At 51.2% G+C, this 17,116-nt stretch overlaps 1 protein-coding gene across 1 annotated transcript; it reads left to right on the top strand.

Annotated features, from left to right (window-relative positions):
- Positions 1-15,267: 15,267 nt before the first annotated feature.
- Positions 15,268-16,687, top strand: LOC100354642 (histone H3.1-like). The gene is made up of 2 exons (XM_089333571.1): positions 15,268-15,282; positions 16,244-16,687. The coding sequence occupies exons 1-2, from the start codon at positions 15,268-15,270 to the stop codon at positions 16,685-16,687; spliced, it is 459 nt and encodes a 152-aa protein (XP_089189697.1).
- Positions 16,688-17,116: the final 429 nt, after the last annotated feature.

Here is a 17,116-nt window from a genome sequence, read left to right as displayed (position 1 = left end):
ACATGTAAAAGGATACACAATAGGCTACGATACAGTGTAACAGAAAAGCTGCCCACGGTACTGAGGCATTGTTCCAGCAAGCTCTAGGCCTTTTGGCTAACAAAGCTTCATCGGGTAACTGTTTGCTTTCTCTTAAGCACTACAGTTTTCCTCTGAATGCAAAGTTTATCTCTACACCTCCTCTGTACAAATCACAGTTCAAGTTTAGTTCTCAAGACGGAGACTAACTCTGCTTAATGAAACACACATTTCAAATCTCAGCAAACCTTAACAACAGATGTTCTGCGCCCAGCCTTGGAGTGTGTTTCTCCTCCAAGCCAATGGTCTCCTCCTGGGAGTCAGGGACTGAGAAATAATTATAGGCGGGGCCTGCGTTGAGGTAGAGTGGGTTGAGCTCCTGCCCATGACGATGGCGTCCCATATGGGCACCTGTTCGAGTCCCAGCTGCTCCAGTCCCAATCCAGCTCCCTGCTGATGCACGTGGGAAAGCAGTGGAGGATGGCCCCAGTGCTTGGGTCCCTGCCACCCTGTGGGTGACCCAAAAGAAGCTCCTGGCTCCTGATTTCAGTCTGGCCAAGCTCTGGCCTTTGTGGCCATTTGGGGAATGAACCAACAGATGGAAGACCAATCTCTCTCTCTGTCTCTGTCTCTGACTCTCTCCCTCTCTGTGTAACTCTGCCTTTCAAACAAATAAAAAATAAATTTTAAAAAGAAATACTTTAAACATGTATTTCAATATGTGCTGGGCACTGATACATGCTTTGTAGGTTCTGACCTTTTTTAATCCTAAATCCGTAATGTGGGCTCTATCATTATCACTCCCATTTTATGAGGGGGGGACGGGGGGCGGGGGAATCACAGGACTCCTACCTTGCCCGAGGTCACACAGCTGTCACGTGGCAACCCTGGATTTGAATCCAGGAAAGTGCAGTTTGGAGCCTACATTTTACTTTCAAATTTCCTTTTCATATAGATGAACATGCACAGGTGACAACTTTTATTACTTTTTTTAAAAGATTTATTTATTTATTTGAGAGGCAGAGTTACAGAAAGAGAAGGAGGGACCCAGAGAGAGGTCTTCCATCTGCTGGTTCACTCCCCAAACGGCCACAACAGCTGGAGCGGGGTCAATCTGAAGCCAGGAGCCAGGAGCTTCTCCTGGGTCTCCCACGTGGGTGCAGGGGCCCAAGCGCTTGGGCCATCTTCAGCTGTGCTCCCAGGTCATAAGCAGAGAACTGGATCAGAAGAGGAGTGGCCAGGACATGAACTGGCACCCATTTGAGATGCCGGCATTGCAGGGAGAGGCTCAACCTACAATGCCACTGAGCCAGCCCCAACTTTTATTACTTTCTTCCAACCTTTTTTCCTCAAATGCAAGCATATGCAAATGTATCCTCACATTTCTCACTTTCTTCCATTAAAAAAAAATGGTGCCATACACATTTGCTTTTCCATGTTAATATATCTTAGAGCGCTTTCCATATCATTTCATAAAAATCTTTATCATTATTTTATTTTTTAAAGATTTATTTATTCATTTGCTTGAAAGGCAGAGCATCAGAGAGGGGAGAGGGAGACAGAGACAGAGATCTTCCATCCATTGGTTCACTCTCCAAATGGGTTCAAGAGCCAGGGCTGGGCCATGCCAAAGGCAGAAGCCAGTAGCTCCATCTGAGTCTCTCAAGTGGGTGGCAGGGATCTAATCAATCAAGTCATCATCTGTTGGCTTCCCAGGTGCGTTAGCAGGAAGCTGGATCTGAAGTGGAGCAGCCAAGACTCCAACCAATGTTTCAATATGGGATGCCAGTGTCGCACGTGGGGGCTTAATCTGCCACACCACAACCCCTGGCCTGTTTCCTTCTTTGATCCACATTCTGTCGTATGAACATGCTGTTATTTAATCAGCTCCACACTGATGGAAACTTAGGTTGCTTCCTTTTTTTGCTGCTTGTACAATGTTCCCAAGATCTCGTGGTCCATCTATTTTTTTATATGTAGATTTTTTTGTGTTGGGTGAATTTCTGGAAGCGGCATTTGTAGTTCAAAAGATAAATGCTTTTATGATTTTCCTAATAATGAATTCCCCTCTGCAGGAATCAATTCACGCATCTTCCTGCAATTTGAGCTACTGCTTATTTTTCTCATCAACAGACTTGGAATTTTTGCTCATTTTATGCAGATGAAAACGCACTCTAAATTAATTCACATTCCTTTTATCATGAAGCGAAGTACATTTTCATATGTTTAAGGCTTGTTTATGACATTTTCTTTTCCATGAGCTGTCTTAGTCATATTCTTTGTTGATTTTTAAAGATAGCTTTTTAAGACGTACCTGAAAGGCACACACACACACACACACACACACCATGTGATTGGCAGGAACTCAACCACGTGAGCCATCACAGCTGCCTCCCAGGGCCTGCATTAGCAGGGAGTTGAAGTCAGGAGCTTGAGCTGGGAATCGAACTCACGCACTTTGATTTAGGACACTGGGCTAAATGCCCAACCCCTTTATTCATTTTTGAGTTGGTTTGTTCATGTTTCTCTTATTGAAATCTGGGCTATTCTTCTAACCACTTTGCTACAGTAACTACCAATGAAAACTGAAGACATAGTAATAAAAATGATAAAAATAAAAAAAGAATTGCCTTAGGCAAAAGTCAAAAGATTTTCTTGATTAGTTTTTACATTAAGCTCGATCCATCAAGTACTTTATAGGAAATGTTCTACAAACTGTAGTCTATATGTTATATATTTAACATATACAATGTTTAGAGATGACAGTGTAAAAATGTCAGTCAGAGATGTCTATTCAGACTCTAAACATTTCATTCACGACAAGTGTTTGATCTACTTCCATTTCTACTCGAAGGGTAAATGACCTTTTCGATCCAGAAGAAATGAAGGAAAATTAAAGCTTTTCTTCTGCCATAGCCCCTGGAGGGCGTGCAGGTGATTTCCCGTGTCTGGGTCCTCCAGCGTGTGCCACTTGTCCTTCTAAAGTGCTCACACAGCTCACACTGACAAGGAACTGACCGTCTCAGAAGCGAGGACCTGTCGGTTTCCGTACCAGTACCAAGCTGTTGTGATTCTGTAATATGTCTTGAAATCAGGTGCTGTGATGCCCCCAGCTTTATTTTTTATTGTTTAGGGTTGCTTTCACTGTTTGGGGTCTCTTGTGGCTCCATATGAATTTGGGGCTCATTTTGTTCCAGATCTGAGACGATCGATCATCTTTGGCATTTTGATTGGGATCACAGTGGATCCGTAAACTGCTTTTGGTAGTATGGCCATTTTGATGATTTTCATTCTTCCGCTGCATCCCAAACCATTTGAGCATTGATAGCTGCGACTCTCAGGCTTGAGGCGCCAGGTCACCTCTGCCTGTGACCGCTCAGAGGGGAAGGCAGCACTCCTAACGTCTACCTCGTGATGTCTTCAATACCAGACTGCGTTTCTGGCCTCTCTCCCGCTTCCTGAGCTGGGGAGAGGAAGAGGAAGGGTCCAGGACTCTGAAGAGCGGGGTCAGGATGCACGCTGTCTCTGTGCTTGTTTGGTTAGAGAGGGGAAGCAGAGCTCTGAAGAAGATGCGCTCAGCGTCCGCTCTGTGCAGGATGTAACAGGCACTGAATGCTCCTGGGGCAAGGGCGTGTGTGTAGGAGAAAGCGTGAAGGCACAGGATCCATGTGTGGATCAATAGCAGGGGCCTGCAAGGTGCCCAGAGCCTGATCTCAGTAGAAGTTTCCCCTGTTCGTAGCTATGGTACGGCATTTCTGTTATTTGCATCTAGAATTTACCGTCTTTTGAGTTTATTGGTTAGTGTGGAACAGGCTCAAGCTTACTTTTTAAAAAAAAGATTAATCCCACTCATTTAATTCTACTGTATTAGAGAATAAATTCAAGTCATTAAAATTCTTGTTTTTTGAGAGTCAAGACATTGTTTGCACACACCTCCAGCCCAAAAGGGACGTCCTGTTTGTATACGTCCTGTGCAGGTGCACTTATGGTAAAATCTGCAAACTCCACCCCTGCAGAGCTCAGCAAAATTGTTTTCCAGCTTCATCCTCTTTTAGATGGGGAAGCTGTCTGTGATGAGAAAATGAACATCAGCCAGCTACCTTCAGAATTCTGAAGATGGCATAGAAATTCACTGGTGGTGTCTACCAATGATGCATTTCACCATGACCAAACAGAAGCGAAACCAGACATAGTAAATCCTTTTTACATTTCAGTTTCATAGCTTTCTTTCCCTTTTAAAAAAATTATTTATTTGAAAGGCAGGGGGTGGGGCCGGGGGAGAGAAAGAGAGAGAGAGATCTTCCACCTGCTGGTAACTCCCCAAATGTCTGCAACAGGTGGGACTGGCCACATTGAAGCCAGGAACGTGGAATTCCATCCAGGTCTCCCATGAGGGTGGCAGAGCCCCAAGCCCTCGGGTCACTTCAGCTGTTTTCCCAAGAACATTAGCAGGAGCTGGACTGGAAGTGGAGCAGTCAGGACTCAAGTCAGGGCTCTTACAGGACGCCGGTGTTACAGGCAGCAGCTTAACCCACTGCACCACGCTGCTGGCACCTGAAGCTTCCCTTTATGCCCTACTTGCAAGCTTCGCCTTTAGGAGATGATTTGATCTTACTTGAGACTGACTCCTGTCTCAAGTTGTGTCCCAAAAGCTCGTAGTGGTGTAGAGATGTTGCTGCGGATGGGAGTGATGGTTTAGAAGTGAAAGCTCACCATCGGAGAGAAGCCAGTGCCCTTCTGAACTTCCCGTAGATGGGATGCAAACTCCACCCTCCAAGACTCCACCTGCCCTTGCCCTGTCTGCCTTCCCACTCCTCCCCACACGTCTGCCCCCCAGCCCCATGGGGCCTCCTCCAGCTGTGCACGCACACACACACACACACACATGCCTCTCCCCACGGGCCACCACCTCTGGGGCATCTCGGGTTCTGGCTGAGTTTGGAGCTATCTCTTCCCTCTCTCCTCCCTCAGCCTTCGCTCTGGTTGTCAAACACCCCACGATCTTAGAGTGCTGAAAATCCGTCACCACCCCCAGATCTTGCCTTGCAGTGCTGACAGAACTGTGTGCTGTCCAAATTCCCTGCCAGAAGGTGAGCTCCGTGGGGCAGACAGACCTCGTCTTGGCGCTGCTGCACCCCAGCGGCACACACAGAGGGTCAGGGACGGGGTCCGCAGCGCTGCCCTGGCCTTGAGCTCCTCTTTCAGCGAACTCCCTGCTCCGCACTGCAGATGCTGGCTGAGACAGAGGCTTGCTGGGTGAATGAACGAGTCATGGAAAAGCTGTTCACTTAGACACAAGTCAGCAAATACCGAATACAGGTCTGAAATATTCTTCTACTCAAGGTGTTTTCCCCCTGCAATTCTCTTGCAGAAAGTCACAACTCCAGGGTGCCTGGACCGTCTCCCCCCCCCCCCAAAAGCTCAGTGGACGCCTCCTCTGGGGTGGCTGTGGTTCCTCCGGGACCGGGCTGCTGCCCCTTCGTGACTCAGAGCTCCCGAGAGCTGAGGCTGCTCGTGTGGCCCTGACTGAACATCTGGGTCGCTTTTTTTCTCTTCTTTCTTGCCGCATCTGCTTAGCCCACAGCAGAGAAGGGAGGAGTTCACATTACATCCTGAAAACCCCCTGGTGGGGCTTCTCCTAACAGGATGCTCTCTCTGCTTATTGTCCCGCAGCCCCAGGGGACCGGGAACACCTCAGGTCTAAGTGTAAAGGGAGCAGCCTTTCACACACAGAGAGACACACATACATGCAACCCTACACTCACCCAACACACGTCCATACACCAAATACCCACACACAACCTGCATGCATCCACACCCAATTCACAGAGAACCCAACACCTACAGACACTACACACGCAGCATTGACAAACCACTCTGTTCACAGAGTGAGATACACTCCACACACACACACAGCACCCACCACGCCTCCCCCCACCAGAGGGGGCCTAACCATTCTGAATCCTGAAATGAGGTCCTGGAGGACCTGGCTCTCACATCCTTCCATGTCCCCTCTCCGTCTAACCGGCCCCTGTTTGGTGTCCTTTGCCAGAGGCGGTTTATCTCTGGCCAGGGAAGGTGTCTTCAGCTGCTCTCTGTTGCTGTGAGGAAACTCCCGAGGCCAGGTGCTTGATGAAGGAGTGGTGTCTGCAGCTCACAGATCTGAAGCCCCAGGGCCTGGTGCTCTCTTCTGCTGAGCTCTGCTGAGCTCTGCTGAGGGCCCCCAGCCGCGGCGTCACAGAGCGGCCGAGTGTCACCATCACCGTGGGTGCAGGAGAGAGAGGGGAGGGCACAGAAGCCAGAGGGGCACAGAAGCCAGAGAGCCCAGAGGCCGCGCCTTCCTGACCACGTGCCAGGAATTCCAGCACACTTGCCTCTACCGCGCCTCGCGGTAGGACTGTCTCTCACCTCCTCCTTTTGAGGACAGAGCCGGCGTATTACACCACCAGCAGACGGAAGCCATTTCGTGATTTTTCCTAAGACCATGGCGATTTAAGAGAGCGTGTGGGAGCCCCTGGGACAGCAGCGTCTCAGCACAGGGGCGGCTCTCCGGACGTGCAGGTCCAGCCTTGTGCTGTGAGTGGGGCTGCACGGAGCTCGCTCTGCAGCCTGCCCACCCCTCCCCCAGCCCTGTTTGGAGCACGTGGGATCTTGCGAATGTGAGGCTCGAGGTCCAGTTCAGCTGCACCGACAGAGGAGGCCTGGGAAACGCTGCGCCTCCCGCCAGGCCCTGGAGCATCCTGAAGCTCCTGGCGGACTCTGACCTTGAACTCTGCATTCAAGGACGGAGCACATGAGCACAGCCAAGCAGAATGAGCTCGGGGGCTGTCATGGTCTGCATGATGTTGGGTGTCCCCAGAAGGCCCATGTGTTGAAAGCTTGACCCTGAGGGGGTGACGTTAGTGGATGAAGGATGGCACTTAATCCAGTTAGAATGTCTGAAAGTGAGGCCTTGGGAAGGGGTTAAACAAAGAGGAGGGGACAGAGAGAGGTTACAGCTGGATAGGAGGAGGATGCTACAGTTAGCAATAACCTGCTGTGTTTTATTTTAAAGATTTATTTATTTTATTTGAAAGTCAGAGTTACACAGAGAGACAAGGAGAGGCACACACACACACACAGAGAGAGAGAGAGAGGTCTTCCATCTGTTGGTTCACTCCCCAATTGGCCGCAACTGCCGGAGCTGCACCAGTCTGAAGCCAGGAGCCAGGAGCTTCCTCTGGGTCTCCCATGTGGGTGCAGGGCCCCAAGGACTTGGGCCATCCTCCACTGCTTTCCCAGGCCACAGCAGAGAGCTGGATGGGAAGTGGAGCAGCCGGGTCTCGAACCAGCATCCATATGGGAGCTGGCACTGCAGGCGGCGGCTTTACCTGCTACACCACAGTGCTGGCCCCCTGTATATTCCAAATTAGCTAGAATACAAGACTTTGAATCTGCTCAACACGAGGAAATAACAGATATTTTAGATGGGGCACATTAATGACCATGATTTGATCACTGCAGGTTGTATCAAAATGTTACACTGCCTCCCATAAATGTGCACGATTATTGTAACTCCATGTTTAAGACTCCCCCATATAGACACAGGTTTGAACTGAGGATCAGGTGTCACAACGGTGGGGATGACGGGGGAGGGTGTCTCCTGGTCTTGTAGCCTGATGTTGCTCTCTGGTCTGTGCCTGAGCACAATAGACCACTTCTGTCTTACAATGAAAAGCTACTGGGCCTGCAGGCCTCCCAAGGTTCTGGTAGAGTGTAGCTTTCATCAAAAGCTTTGACTGCGAGTCCATGGCTGTCCCAGGGTCAGGCACTCTGGCTTCCCCAGGGCCAGGGCGTGGCAGGAGCTCCTTGTCTAGGGACGCAGAGGTCTCTGCTGCAGACGGGCCTCGGGGGCATCTTCCGAGTTCACCTGCTTCACCTCCTTCTGCCACCACAGTTACCTTCCTGTCCCATGGGGTCCATCAGGCCACAAGTCCCAAGTGGCAGAGCTATGTTGCCCAGCAGCCTGGTCCTGTGGCCAAACGCGTGCCTCCTTTGGGTCCTCCGCAGAGCTGACGGCCATCGTGTCACTTGGCAAATGGGCTGGGGCAGTCCCAGCGGGAAGAAGCCCTGCTTCCAGAATGCGAAGATGGCATGCCGGCGTCGGGCCTCCTTCCTGCTGGGGGAAGTATGCGGGGTGCCTTTCCCTTTGGAGGGGGTGTCCAGTGCGCCCCAGATCTCAGGGTCCTTGAAGCCTCCCTCGTGTGGTGCATCTATCACGTGTGACGTGGTACTCTGTCGACCCAAGCTGGAGCTATATTTCCCAGCATCCCTTTCACTGGATGGCCCAGAGTCGAGCTGGCCGGAGAGGGATGAGCATGGGGTTTGGAAGGCGGGAGTACAACAGGAGCCTGTTGTTTGTTTGTTGCAGGGGAAGGGCACATGATCGCTGATCGGCTGGTTTAGCTTGCGGGAGTGGGGCTGCCACCAGGCCCCGAGCCCCACTTCTGCCCCAACAGGCCGCCTCCCTGGACATCTCTGAATGCTGGGCTGCTGCGTGGGGAGCTCCCTGGGGAAGGATATCTTGCAGATCACCCCAGAGACTGAAGCAGACAGACCCGACTTGAGCTCCAGTTGGTCACTGTGGATCCGGTTGCTCCCAAGCGTTGCAGCTTGCCATCTCAGCTCCACTGCCTCCTTCCTGTCCTCCTTCCTGCTGGCTTGAGGCCTCCCCAGGATGCAGAAGCCGCAGCCTTGCCTAAACTGCCACCCCAGCTCCAGCACTTGGGCCAGGCCTCACTTTTAGAGTAGATCCTGGTGCTGTTTCATGCTTGGTGTCCTGCCGCTCTGACCCAGGGCTGACAGATACTCCCTAAACCTTTGCAAGGGTGACGTCCCGTCTCCTGGGCACACACGTCTCACCAGGGCCTTGGACAGACTTGTGGCTTCCAGATAATATGGGGCGGTCAACATGCTGCTATCAACGGCGGGCAGCGCGAGTTCTGCAGGTTACCCCACCGTCTCAGTCCCCGCGAGCGGCATCTGCATCGGGACAGAGGCTGGGAGGGAGTCGACATGGGCAAACCAGACTGTTGAGTCTTCAGATCAATGGCCACACACAATGGGCCTAAGGCTGATTTCGCCTGGCAAAGGCATCGTATCTGGGCTAGCAATTACAGCTGCAGCTGCTGTGTAATCCAGTTTGACATCTGCCAGACCTCGCTGGCTTCTGTAGATGCCAGGCGTGCGAATTAGGTGGAGATAGGGTGGAAACCACCACCGCCACCCTTCACATCTTGGTAGGTGGCACTAATCTCAGTCCCTGGGATAGCATTGTTATTTGCGATTTCTTTTCTTGAATGGGGTGGATACTTCCAGTTAGCCTCCTATTGGCTCTCAGACCACATCAAAGGATTATGGCGGGTTGTTTCAACAGTCAAGTACGATGCTTCTACATTTGGAAATGGAAGAAATGTCTGTGACATTCCCCGCACACAGGGGACCACTGAGAGTGAGACCCCAGGCCAGGGCTTCCTGCACACCCTGACCCCGTGAACAGGATGACACGGTAGCAGCTGCGTATCTGCGAACACTCAGCCCTGTACTCAGCACTCCTAAACCACTTGAGTATGTGCCTCTCCCCATAGGACGTGGCCCAAGTAAATGCACACAGGTGGCGGAGGTGCATTTGCGGAGACACGGGGAGTCCTCGGCACGCACACGGAGTGGGATTGCCACGTCCTTGCTCAAGGACATGAGGCTGTCCTGCAGTCGGTGGAGCCCAGCACGGAGGACTTGCTCCACTCCAGGGACGGGGCCAGGGAGCAGGACTGGAGGTTGCAGAACAGAAGCACACTGCCTTTGCTGGCTGCCCATCTCGCTTGTGTTCAGGACGCCCTGGAGGCTGCTTGTTCTGGGAATTGTGTCCCCCTTGCTGTGGACAGCGAGCACCACCAGTTTGCCTTCCTTGTTTCGGGATCTATCATCCCCACTGCTGTGTAGGAAGCCAGTTCCACAACCGGCCCTGGGTGGCCAGGAACACTCACCCCGGGCTTATCAGTGATGCGAGTGCCTCAAAACCAGCGCACTGCTGATGCCTTTTGGGATCTCCTGTGGCACACATGTGGGTAGTTCAAGGCCACCCTGACCTCTTCTGCCCATGTGTGTAGCCTCTGGTCAAACCCAGGCACGTGGAGAGCTTTTGAGGCCGCTGTAGCTGTTCCACCTTTTTGATTCCACATTAAGCACAGAGCAAGTGAACCGGCCCCTTGCTTGCCTTGGAGACCACCGCTGTCACCCGCACACCCAGGATCAAGCGACCCCCTTGCAGCACTGCCTGGCCCGCCCAGGGCAAACAGCTTCATGGCGGAGCTGGGAGGGGCTCGGCCAACGGTCAGACTGCCCGAAGGATTGTCCTGACAGCTTTCCACCTGGTCGCTGCTGCGGGGGAAGTACGTTCATCACCCTCTGACTGATAGCCACTCCCAGGTTGAAAGGAGAAGCAGATTTTGACTTAGCAAGAATGGCTTGAAGACACCTGACTGAGCTCTACCAGGCCCACAAAACAGGTTTGACAGAGGAAGCGGAAGTGCCCACAATCTGGCTGTCAGGGAGGACAGCAGAGACTGGAACTCCGTGTCCCCACCTCCGGCACCATGACCTGCTTGCCTTGGGGGCTGACGTGGCTCGCAGCAGACAGCCAGGGATGGCTGTCGACTCGGCTCTGGATTTCTCCACCTTTCCTGTTCTGTGGCCACATCGATGGGCCTCACGTGATGCCAACCCTGGCAGCCCCTTGCCACCTGCCAGGGCCCCCAGCTGCCCACACTGTGGCATCAGTCGGAAGTGAGGGCCTGGCCATATGTGGGCCACCGTGCTTCCAGCAGAGACCAAATCAAAGAGTGGGGGAGGGGTCTAATCATCCGCAGACCACACGGGGCCGGAATGGGAATCCAGGAAAACATCGTGCAGGCCGGTAGAGTCGTCACTGACGGCCAGGACACACAGGTCCCCAAACACTTGGGACCAGCGTGTCTTGCAGGTTTTTGGATTTTGGAATATTTGCATATGCATAATGAGAGACCTTCAAGTCTGAAAACAGTGTTTGATTGTCTCACATGCGTTAGCTGAAGATGATTTTGTAAGTGTCTTTAGTGCACCTGTGTTCTCACTGCAATCCATCACATGAGGTCAGATGTGGAACTCTCCACTGTGGCCTGGTGGATTCAAAACATGTCAGTTGTGGGAGCGTTTCAGATTGTGGGTTCTCAGGTTGTGCATGTTCAACTGGCACCACCATGGGTCACCATCTCTCCTGGCCAAGCATGAGCAGCTTCCAATGTTTCTGAGGGTAAAATGATACTATTAAATGCAGCCGGGGCGTCTCCTAGCCTTTTCCAGCCCACACTCCAAGGTAAGCTGATTGCAATTTTTTTTTAATTTCTGTGCAACACAGAGAATATAACTTGATAATTTTAATTATAGTGTAGTTGAAGCCTTCCTGATTTTCTTAACTTAAAATTGATTATTAATTAAAATTATCACCTACTAGTTCCTTTAGAATGTCTTTAAAAATCACTCAAGAGGGTAATGAGTAAAGCCATCACCTGCAGGGCTGGCATCCCATATGGGCGCCGGTTCGAGTCCCGGCTGCTCCACTTCCCTTCCAGCTCTCTGCTATGGCCTGGGAAAGCAGTGGAAGATGGGCCAGGTCCTTGGGCCCCTGCACCCACATGGGAGACCCAGAGGAAGCTGCTGGCTCCTGGCTTTGAATCAGCGCAGTTCCAGCCATTTCAGCCATCTGGGAAGTGAACCAGCAGATGGAAGACCTTTCTCTCTCTCTCTCTCTCTGCCTCTCTGCAATTCTACCTTTCAAATAAATAAACAAATATTAAAATAAAACCACACACATTATGTAATAAAAGAAATCACTCACGAGTTTTGCACTCCTCTGTAGCACCATCCAGGTAGCTTATAAATATTTGCTAATTACTTTTTATTTAAATAAACAGATACCATGAAGAATTATAAAATGAAAATTGTTCTAAAATTTATTTAAAATATCTTTCAGGGGTGGATGCTGTAGCACAGCAGGTTAAACAGCCTCTTGGGACGGCAACACCACTTTTGAAATACCTCTGCGTCCAGCACATCCTCCTGCTAGTGTACCCTGGGAATCAGAAGGTCGTGACTCAAGTGGGACCCCACCACCTCCCAGGTGAGAGACCCAGGTGGAGCTCCAGGCTCCTGGCTTTGACCTCCCAGCCCTAGATCTTGCAGGCTTTTGGGGAGTGACCAGTAGATGCACGATTGTGTGTGTGTGTGTGTGTGTGTGTTTGCCTCTGTCGCTGTCCCTCTGCTGCTCTGCCTTTCAAGTGCATGAAAATAAACAAACATTTTAAGACTTTCATTTATGAACAATGTCTGTGAACTTCCTAATTCATACAAAAAAGCTTTAAGTAATCATGGATCAAACTTCCACCAACACCCTAAGTGATCTTCTTAACTGTGTAAAAATCACATTTTGTCATTTAAATTGGACAATTAAGAATGTCTCTTTGATGTTGATCACAACTTTCAAGAATGATAATTAATTAACATATATATTTAAGTTGAATGATGCACATATGTCAATTATCTCTTTTGAGTGCCACATTGTTAACAAATGAACAGCAAGTTTGTTCACAGCTATCTGTGAGTGCGGGAGAAACACTTATGTGTCCTGATATTAACAGGTAGGCGGATACAGTCACATCCTCCTCCGCCAGGCCTCGCTCTACAGCTGTTTCCTACGGAGTCCCGTCAAGCTAAGAAGTAGAAGATACTGGACGTTAAGATGCATTTCAGTTGTCCCAGCGCCGTAGAATGGTCTGCAATGCCGTGACTGAAAACTTTGTCAATGTATTAGTTGTCCTTTTCAGGAGCGAGAAAGAGCGAGAGAGCTGACGGTGGTTTGAGAGACCCCAGACACACACTGAGACTGAGACGGTGCAGCGCGCGGCACAGGGGCTGGGCTAGGAGGGCGGCAGTGGGAGCGAGGACGGGGACTTCTCTGCTCAGTTCTCAGCGGACTCCGCCTCTGGAGCCAGGTAAGCAGCGAGGTGAAAAACCAGTTTCACACACTGTGAAGAAATTCCATCAACTCGGGATTATCGTGTCAAATCAAGATGACATGCCTCTCATTCTCTGAGAACATGCTGGTGGCTGGAACTTAGCAAATACTGCTCAGAACAGCACCAGCCGGGCCAACCTGCCGCGTCCCGGACGTGTCGCGGCTCGCCGCTCTCGTGTGGCTGCTCGCCGCTCTCCGAGGGCTTGTCAAATGGTTTACTTAGGGAGCTGCAGAGCTGGGCAGAGCTTCCCCTGCCTCCTCCGGAGCAGCTCCCTGTGGTCAAAGCAGAGGACGCTGAAGACAAACTTCTCGCTTGCTTGCTCCATTGGTATCAGGGCTTACCTCCCTCTCTCTCTCTCTCTCTCTCTCTCTCTCTCTCTCTGCGGGCAGCAGCCTATGTTGAGGCAGTTTTCATGTTGCTCTGGAAAACCCCTTAATGATTAACTCTGCTTTGCCACCCTAAAGTCAGAGCCGTTTTCTCCTTGGTTTTCTTTGTGGAGAAGGAGCCGGCGTGTGCTTGGGAATCCTGGGAAGGCGGGAGTGGGCTGGCGGTGTTCTCTCTAAAAGGCCAAGGCCAAGGCCCCACTCTGCACTGACAGTGAGCAAGGCGAACACAGAGATTCGTTTTGTTTTAATTTCTGCTTCTTCTGTGTGGATTACGAAGGCTAGGAAAGAACACTCCAGAAGACGAAATGAAAGCCCATCAACTAAGAGGGAGGCAGGACAGGAGCGAGGGGAAGAGGGGAGCCTTCTGTGCCCCTTCTGGAGCTGGTTTTCAACAGGAAAGAGAATCGGCCCAGGCACTCCTCCGGCAGGACCCACTTCCTACCTTTGTAGCTCGTGCTAGTGCCCCAGTGTCTGACCCGCCTCTCCTCTCCTTCATCCCCTTCTGTTTCAACAAATCAAATTCTGCCGCCCCGTCACACACCTGGGACGGAGCCAGAGCTATTGCACATCTTTGGAGAGGAAGTGGCACAGCCCATGGGCAGCCTAGGGCGTAGCCCTGAGACCACCTCAAGGCTTCCAGGCACTAACACATGGGCACTGTGTCCCGAGCTAAGAGAGCAGCCCCCAGAAAGGTGTCATGCTCCCACCAATTGGCAGGAAGTATGGGGCTTTCATCAACATTTTTACAGGACCTCAGAGAAAGCCCTTTTGAGAAGGTTCAGAAAGGAAACATCACACTAAGGCAAGCAGAATCAGTTCGCACCCTCCCCTTGCTCTTCTTCCCCCTCCCTCTCCTCCACTGAGAAATCTACAAGCCTGAGACCCTGTGGTCCATCATCAGACCTTGCAAATGTGGCTCTCTGACATGAGAAAGTGACGCATTCTTTGCCCAGGAGGATGTTATTTTCATGAAGCCTGCTGAGATGGCAACCCGATGCTATGTTTACTTTAAAAAAAAAAAGATATGTATGTATTTATTTGAAAGGCAGAGTTACAGAGAGAGAGAGAGAGAGAGAGAGAGAGGATTTTGAGGCGGGGGAGGAGAGCAAGCAAGAGAGAGAGAGAGAGAGAGAGAGAGAGAGAGATTTTCCATCTACTGGTTCACTCCCCACATGGCCACAATGGCTGGAGCCAGGCCGATCCAAAGCGAGGAGCCAGGAACTCCTTCCAGGTCTCCCAAGTGGGTCAGGGGACCAAACACTTGGGCCATCCTCCGCTGCTTTCCCAGGCGCATTAACAGGGAGCTGGATCAGAAGTGAAGCAGCCGCCATATGGGATCCCATATGGGATGCTGGCACTATAGGCAGCGGCTTTACCCACCATGCCACAGCACCAATCCTCCATGTGGAAAGATCAGCGCCCCTGAACTTCATAAATGCCTCTTAGAATGACCTCATTCAAGCCCCACAGCAACGCTCCAGGTGAGCTCGTTTTAGTCCCATCTCCAGGTGAGGATGCAAAAGCACAGAGAATCGCGCGGTTTCCCCCAGGTGACATCGTAGAAAGGAGTGCAGCCCGCATCTGTCCAGCTCCGGTGGCTGCGCTGTGAACCAGCTGTGTCAGTTCTGCTCTACACACACACCTTGGCTGAAAACCTTCATCTCCCCAGGCGTGCGAGTGGATGTTAAAAGTCCACCTTAATTAGATGCAAGAACCGAGCAGAACTTACCCTGGGCTTACTGAAACAGGATCTAGCAAGCAAAGAGGGAATCATGGAGGAGGCGAAAGTCAGAGTGTCCTTGAAGAACTGCATGGAACTAGCCAGACCGTGAGAGTGAGAATGAATAGGGAGGGCAGACAGGTGGCAACACTGACGGGTCCCTCGGGGACGGGACACAGAGCCTGGGTTTGACAGCAGGTGCAATGAACTGTGGTTCGTTCACCCATCCGATAGTTATTTCTGAGAGCACCCTGTATGCTGGGTGCACAAATGGTGGTTGGAACCCAGCAGCCAACGAGCCGGGCGCGGCCCCTGCTCTCACAAACCTCACATGCAAGTCAGGGGAGAAATGACGGGAGATGTCCCGTACCTCAGTCAGGCAGAGCCCCCTTCAGTTGGCATCCTATTTCCAGAGCTGTCTGTCTTGCTTGCTAACGGATTTCCAGATGGCGATGGTGCAAAGATGTAAGCTGTAGCTGCCTGTTGCAGTTCTGCCCTCTGATACCTGTGCCCCGTGTTTCGCAGTGCAGTTCTGAATAGCTAAGATATGCAGTCATCCCAGAGGTCCATCAGCCGATGACCAAAGAAAAGAAGGTATACATGTGATGGATACTACTCAGTCATAAAGAGCGAAATCCCGTCTTTCTCAACAAAATGGTTGCCAATGGAGACCATTATGTTTAGTGAAGTAAGTCAGACACAAAAAGACAATTACCACATATCTTCTCTGATTTGTGGTAGCTAATATATAAAGTACAAAAAAACCCTTAATGTGTATGCGTGAAACTGACGTCTTGGGGTTTGATTACTGTTTCAGCCCTTGTCTATACTCCTTGGAACAGTGGTCTTTTTGCTTTTTACTCGTTGAACTCTTTATTTGGTAGAGGATTAAGCCTGCGATTATGAAGTAAACTAGAAATACTTAATCCCAACAATTAAAAGAAAACAAGAAAAAATAAATAAAAGAAAGGAAGAAAGAGGGAAGGAAGTAGCATTATGCTCTTGGAGCTGTATCTGTGGGAGATTAGCTCGCCGGGGAGCGAGGTCGCAGGTCGGGGAGCAAGGCCCGCACGAAGCAGACGGCGCGCAAGTCGACGGGCAGCAAGGCGCCGCGCAAGCAGCTGGCCACCAAGGCGGCCCGCAAGAGCGCGCCGGCCACGGGCGGCATCAAGAAGCCGCACCGCTACCGGCCCGGCACGGTGGCGCTGCGCGAGATCCGGCGCTACCAGAAGTCCACCGAGCTGCTCATCCGCAAGCTGCCGTTCCAGCGCCTGGTGCGCGAGATCGCGCAGGACTTCAAGACGGACCTGCGCTTCCAGAGCTCGGCCGTCATGGCGCTGCAGGAGGCCTGCGAGGCCTACCTCGTGGGGCTCTTCGAGGACACCAACCTGTGCGCCATTCACGCCAAGCGCGTCACCATCATGCCCAAGGACATCCAGCTGGCGCGCCGCATCCGCGGGGAGCGGGCTTAGGCAGCGCGCCTCCGTTTTCCATCCTTGGCCCAAAGGCTCTTTTCAGAGAAGAAAGAAAGAAAGAGAGAAAGAGAGAAAGAGAGAAGAGAAAGAGAGAGGGAGAGAGGGAGAGAGGGAGAGAGGGAGAGAGGGAGAGAAGGAGAGAAAGGAAGGAAGGAAGGAAGGAAGGAAGGAAGGAAGGAAGGAAGGAAGGAAGGAAGGAAGGAGAGAGGGAGGGAGGAAGGAAAGAACTGTATCTATGAACTACACAATCCATTCTCTTTATAATAATAAAAGAGAATGAAAAAAATCTGCCCTCTGTACACGAAATCCTCTCTCTCAATAAATAGCCATAATATACGAGTGCTAAGAGTAGCCTTGGAAACCACTCAGTCGATGCTTCTCATTTCAAAGGTGAAGAAACCAGAGGTCCTCAGAGGCAGCCTCTTG

This window comes from Oryctolagus cuniculus, chromosome 5 (assembly GCF_051225735.1).
Source record: "Oryctolagus cuniculus isolate XC-2025 breed Fujian yellow rabbit chromosome 5, ASM5122573v1, whole genome shotgun sequence".
Lineage (NCBI taxonomy): Eukaryota > Metazoa > Chordata > Mammalia > Lagomorpha > Leporidae > Oryctolagus > Oryctolagus cuniculus.
This window is presented reverse-complemented; position numbering and strand designations above follow the sequence as displayed.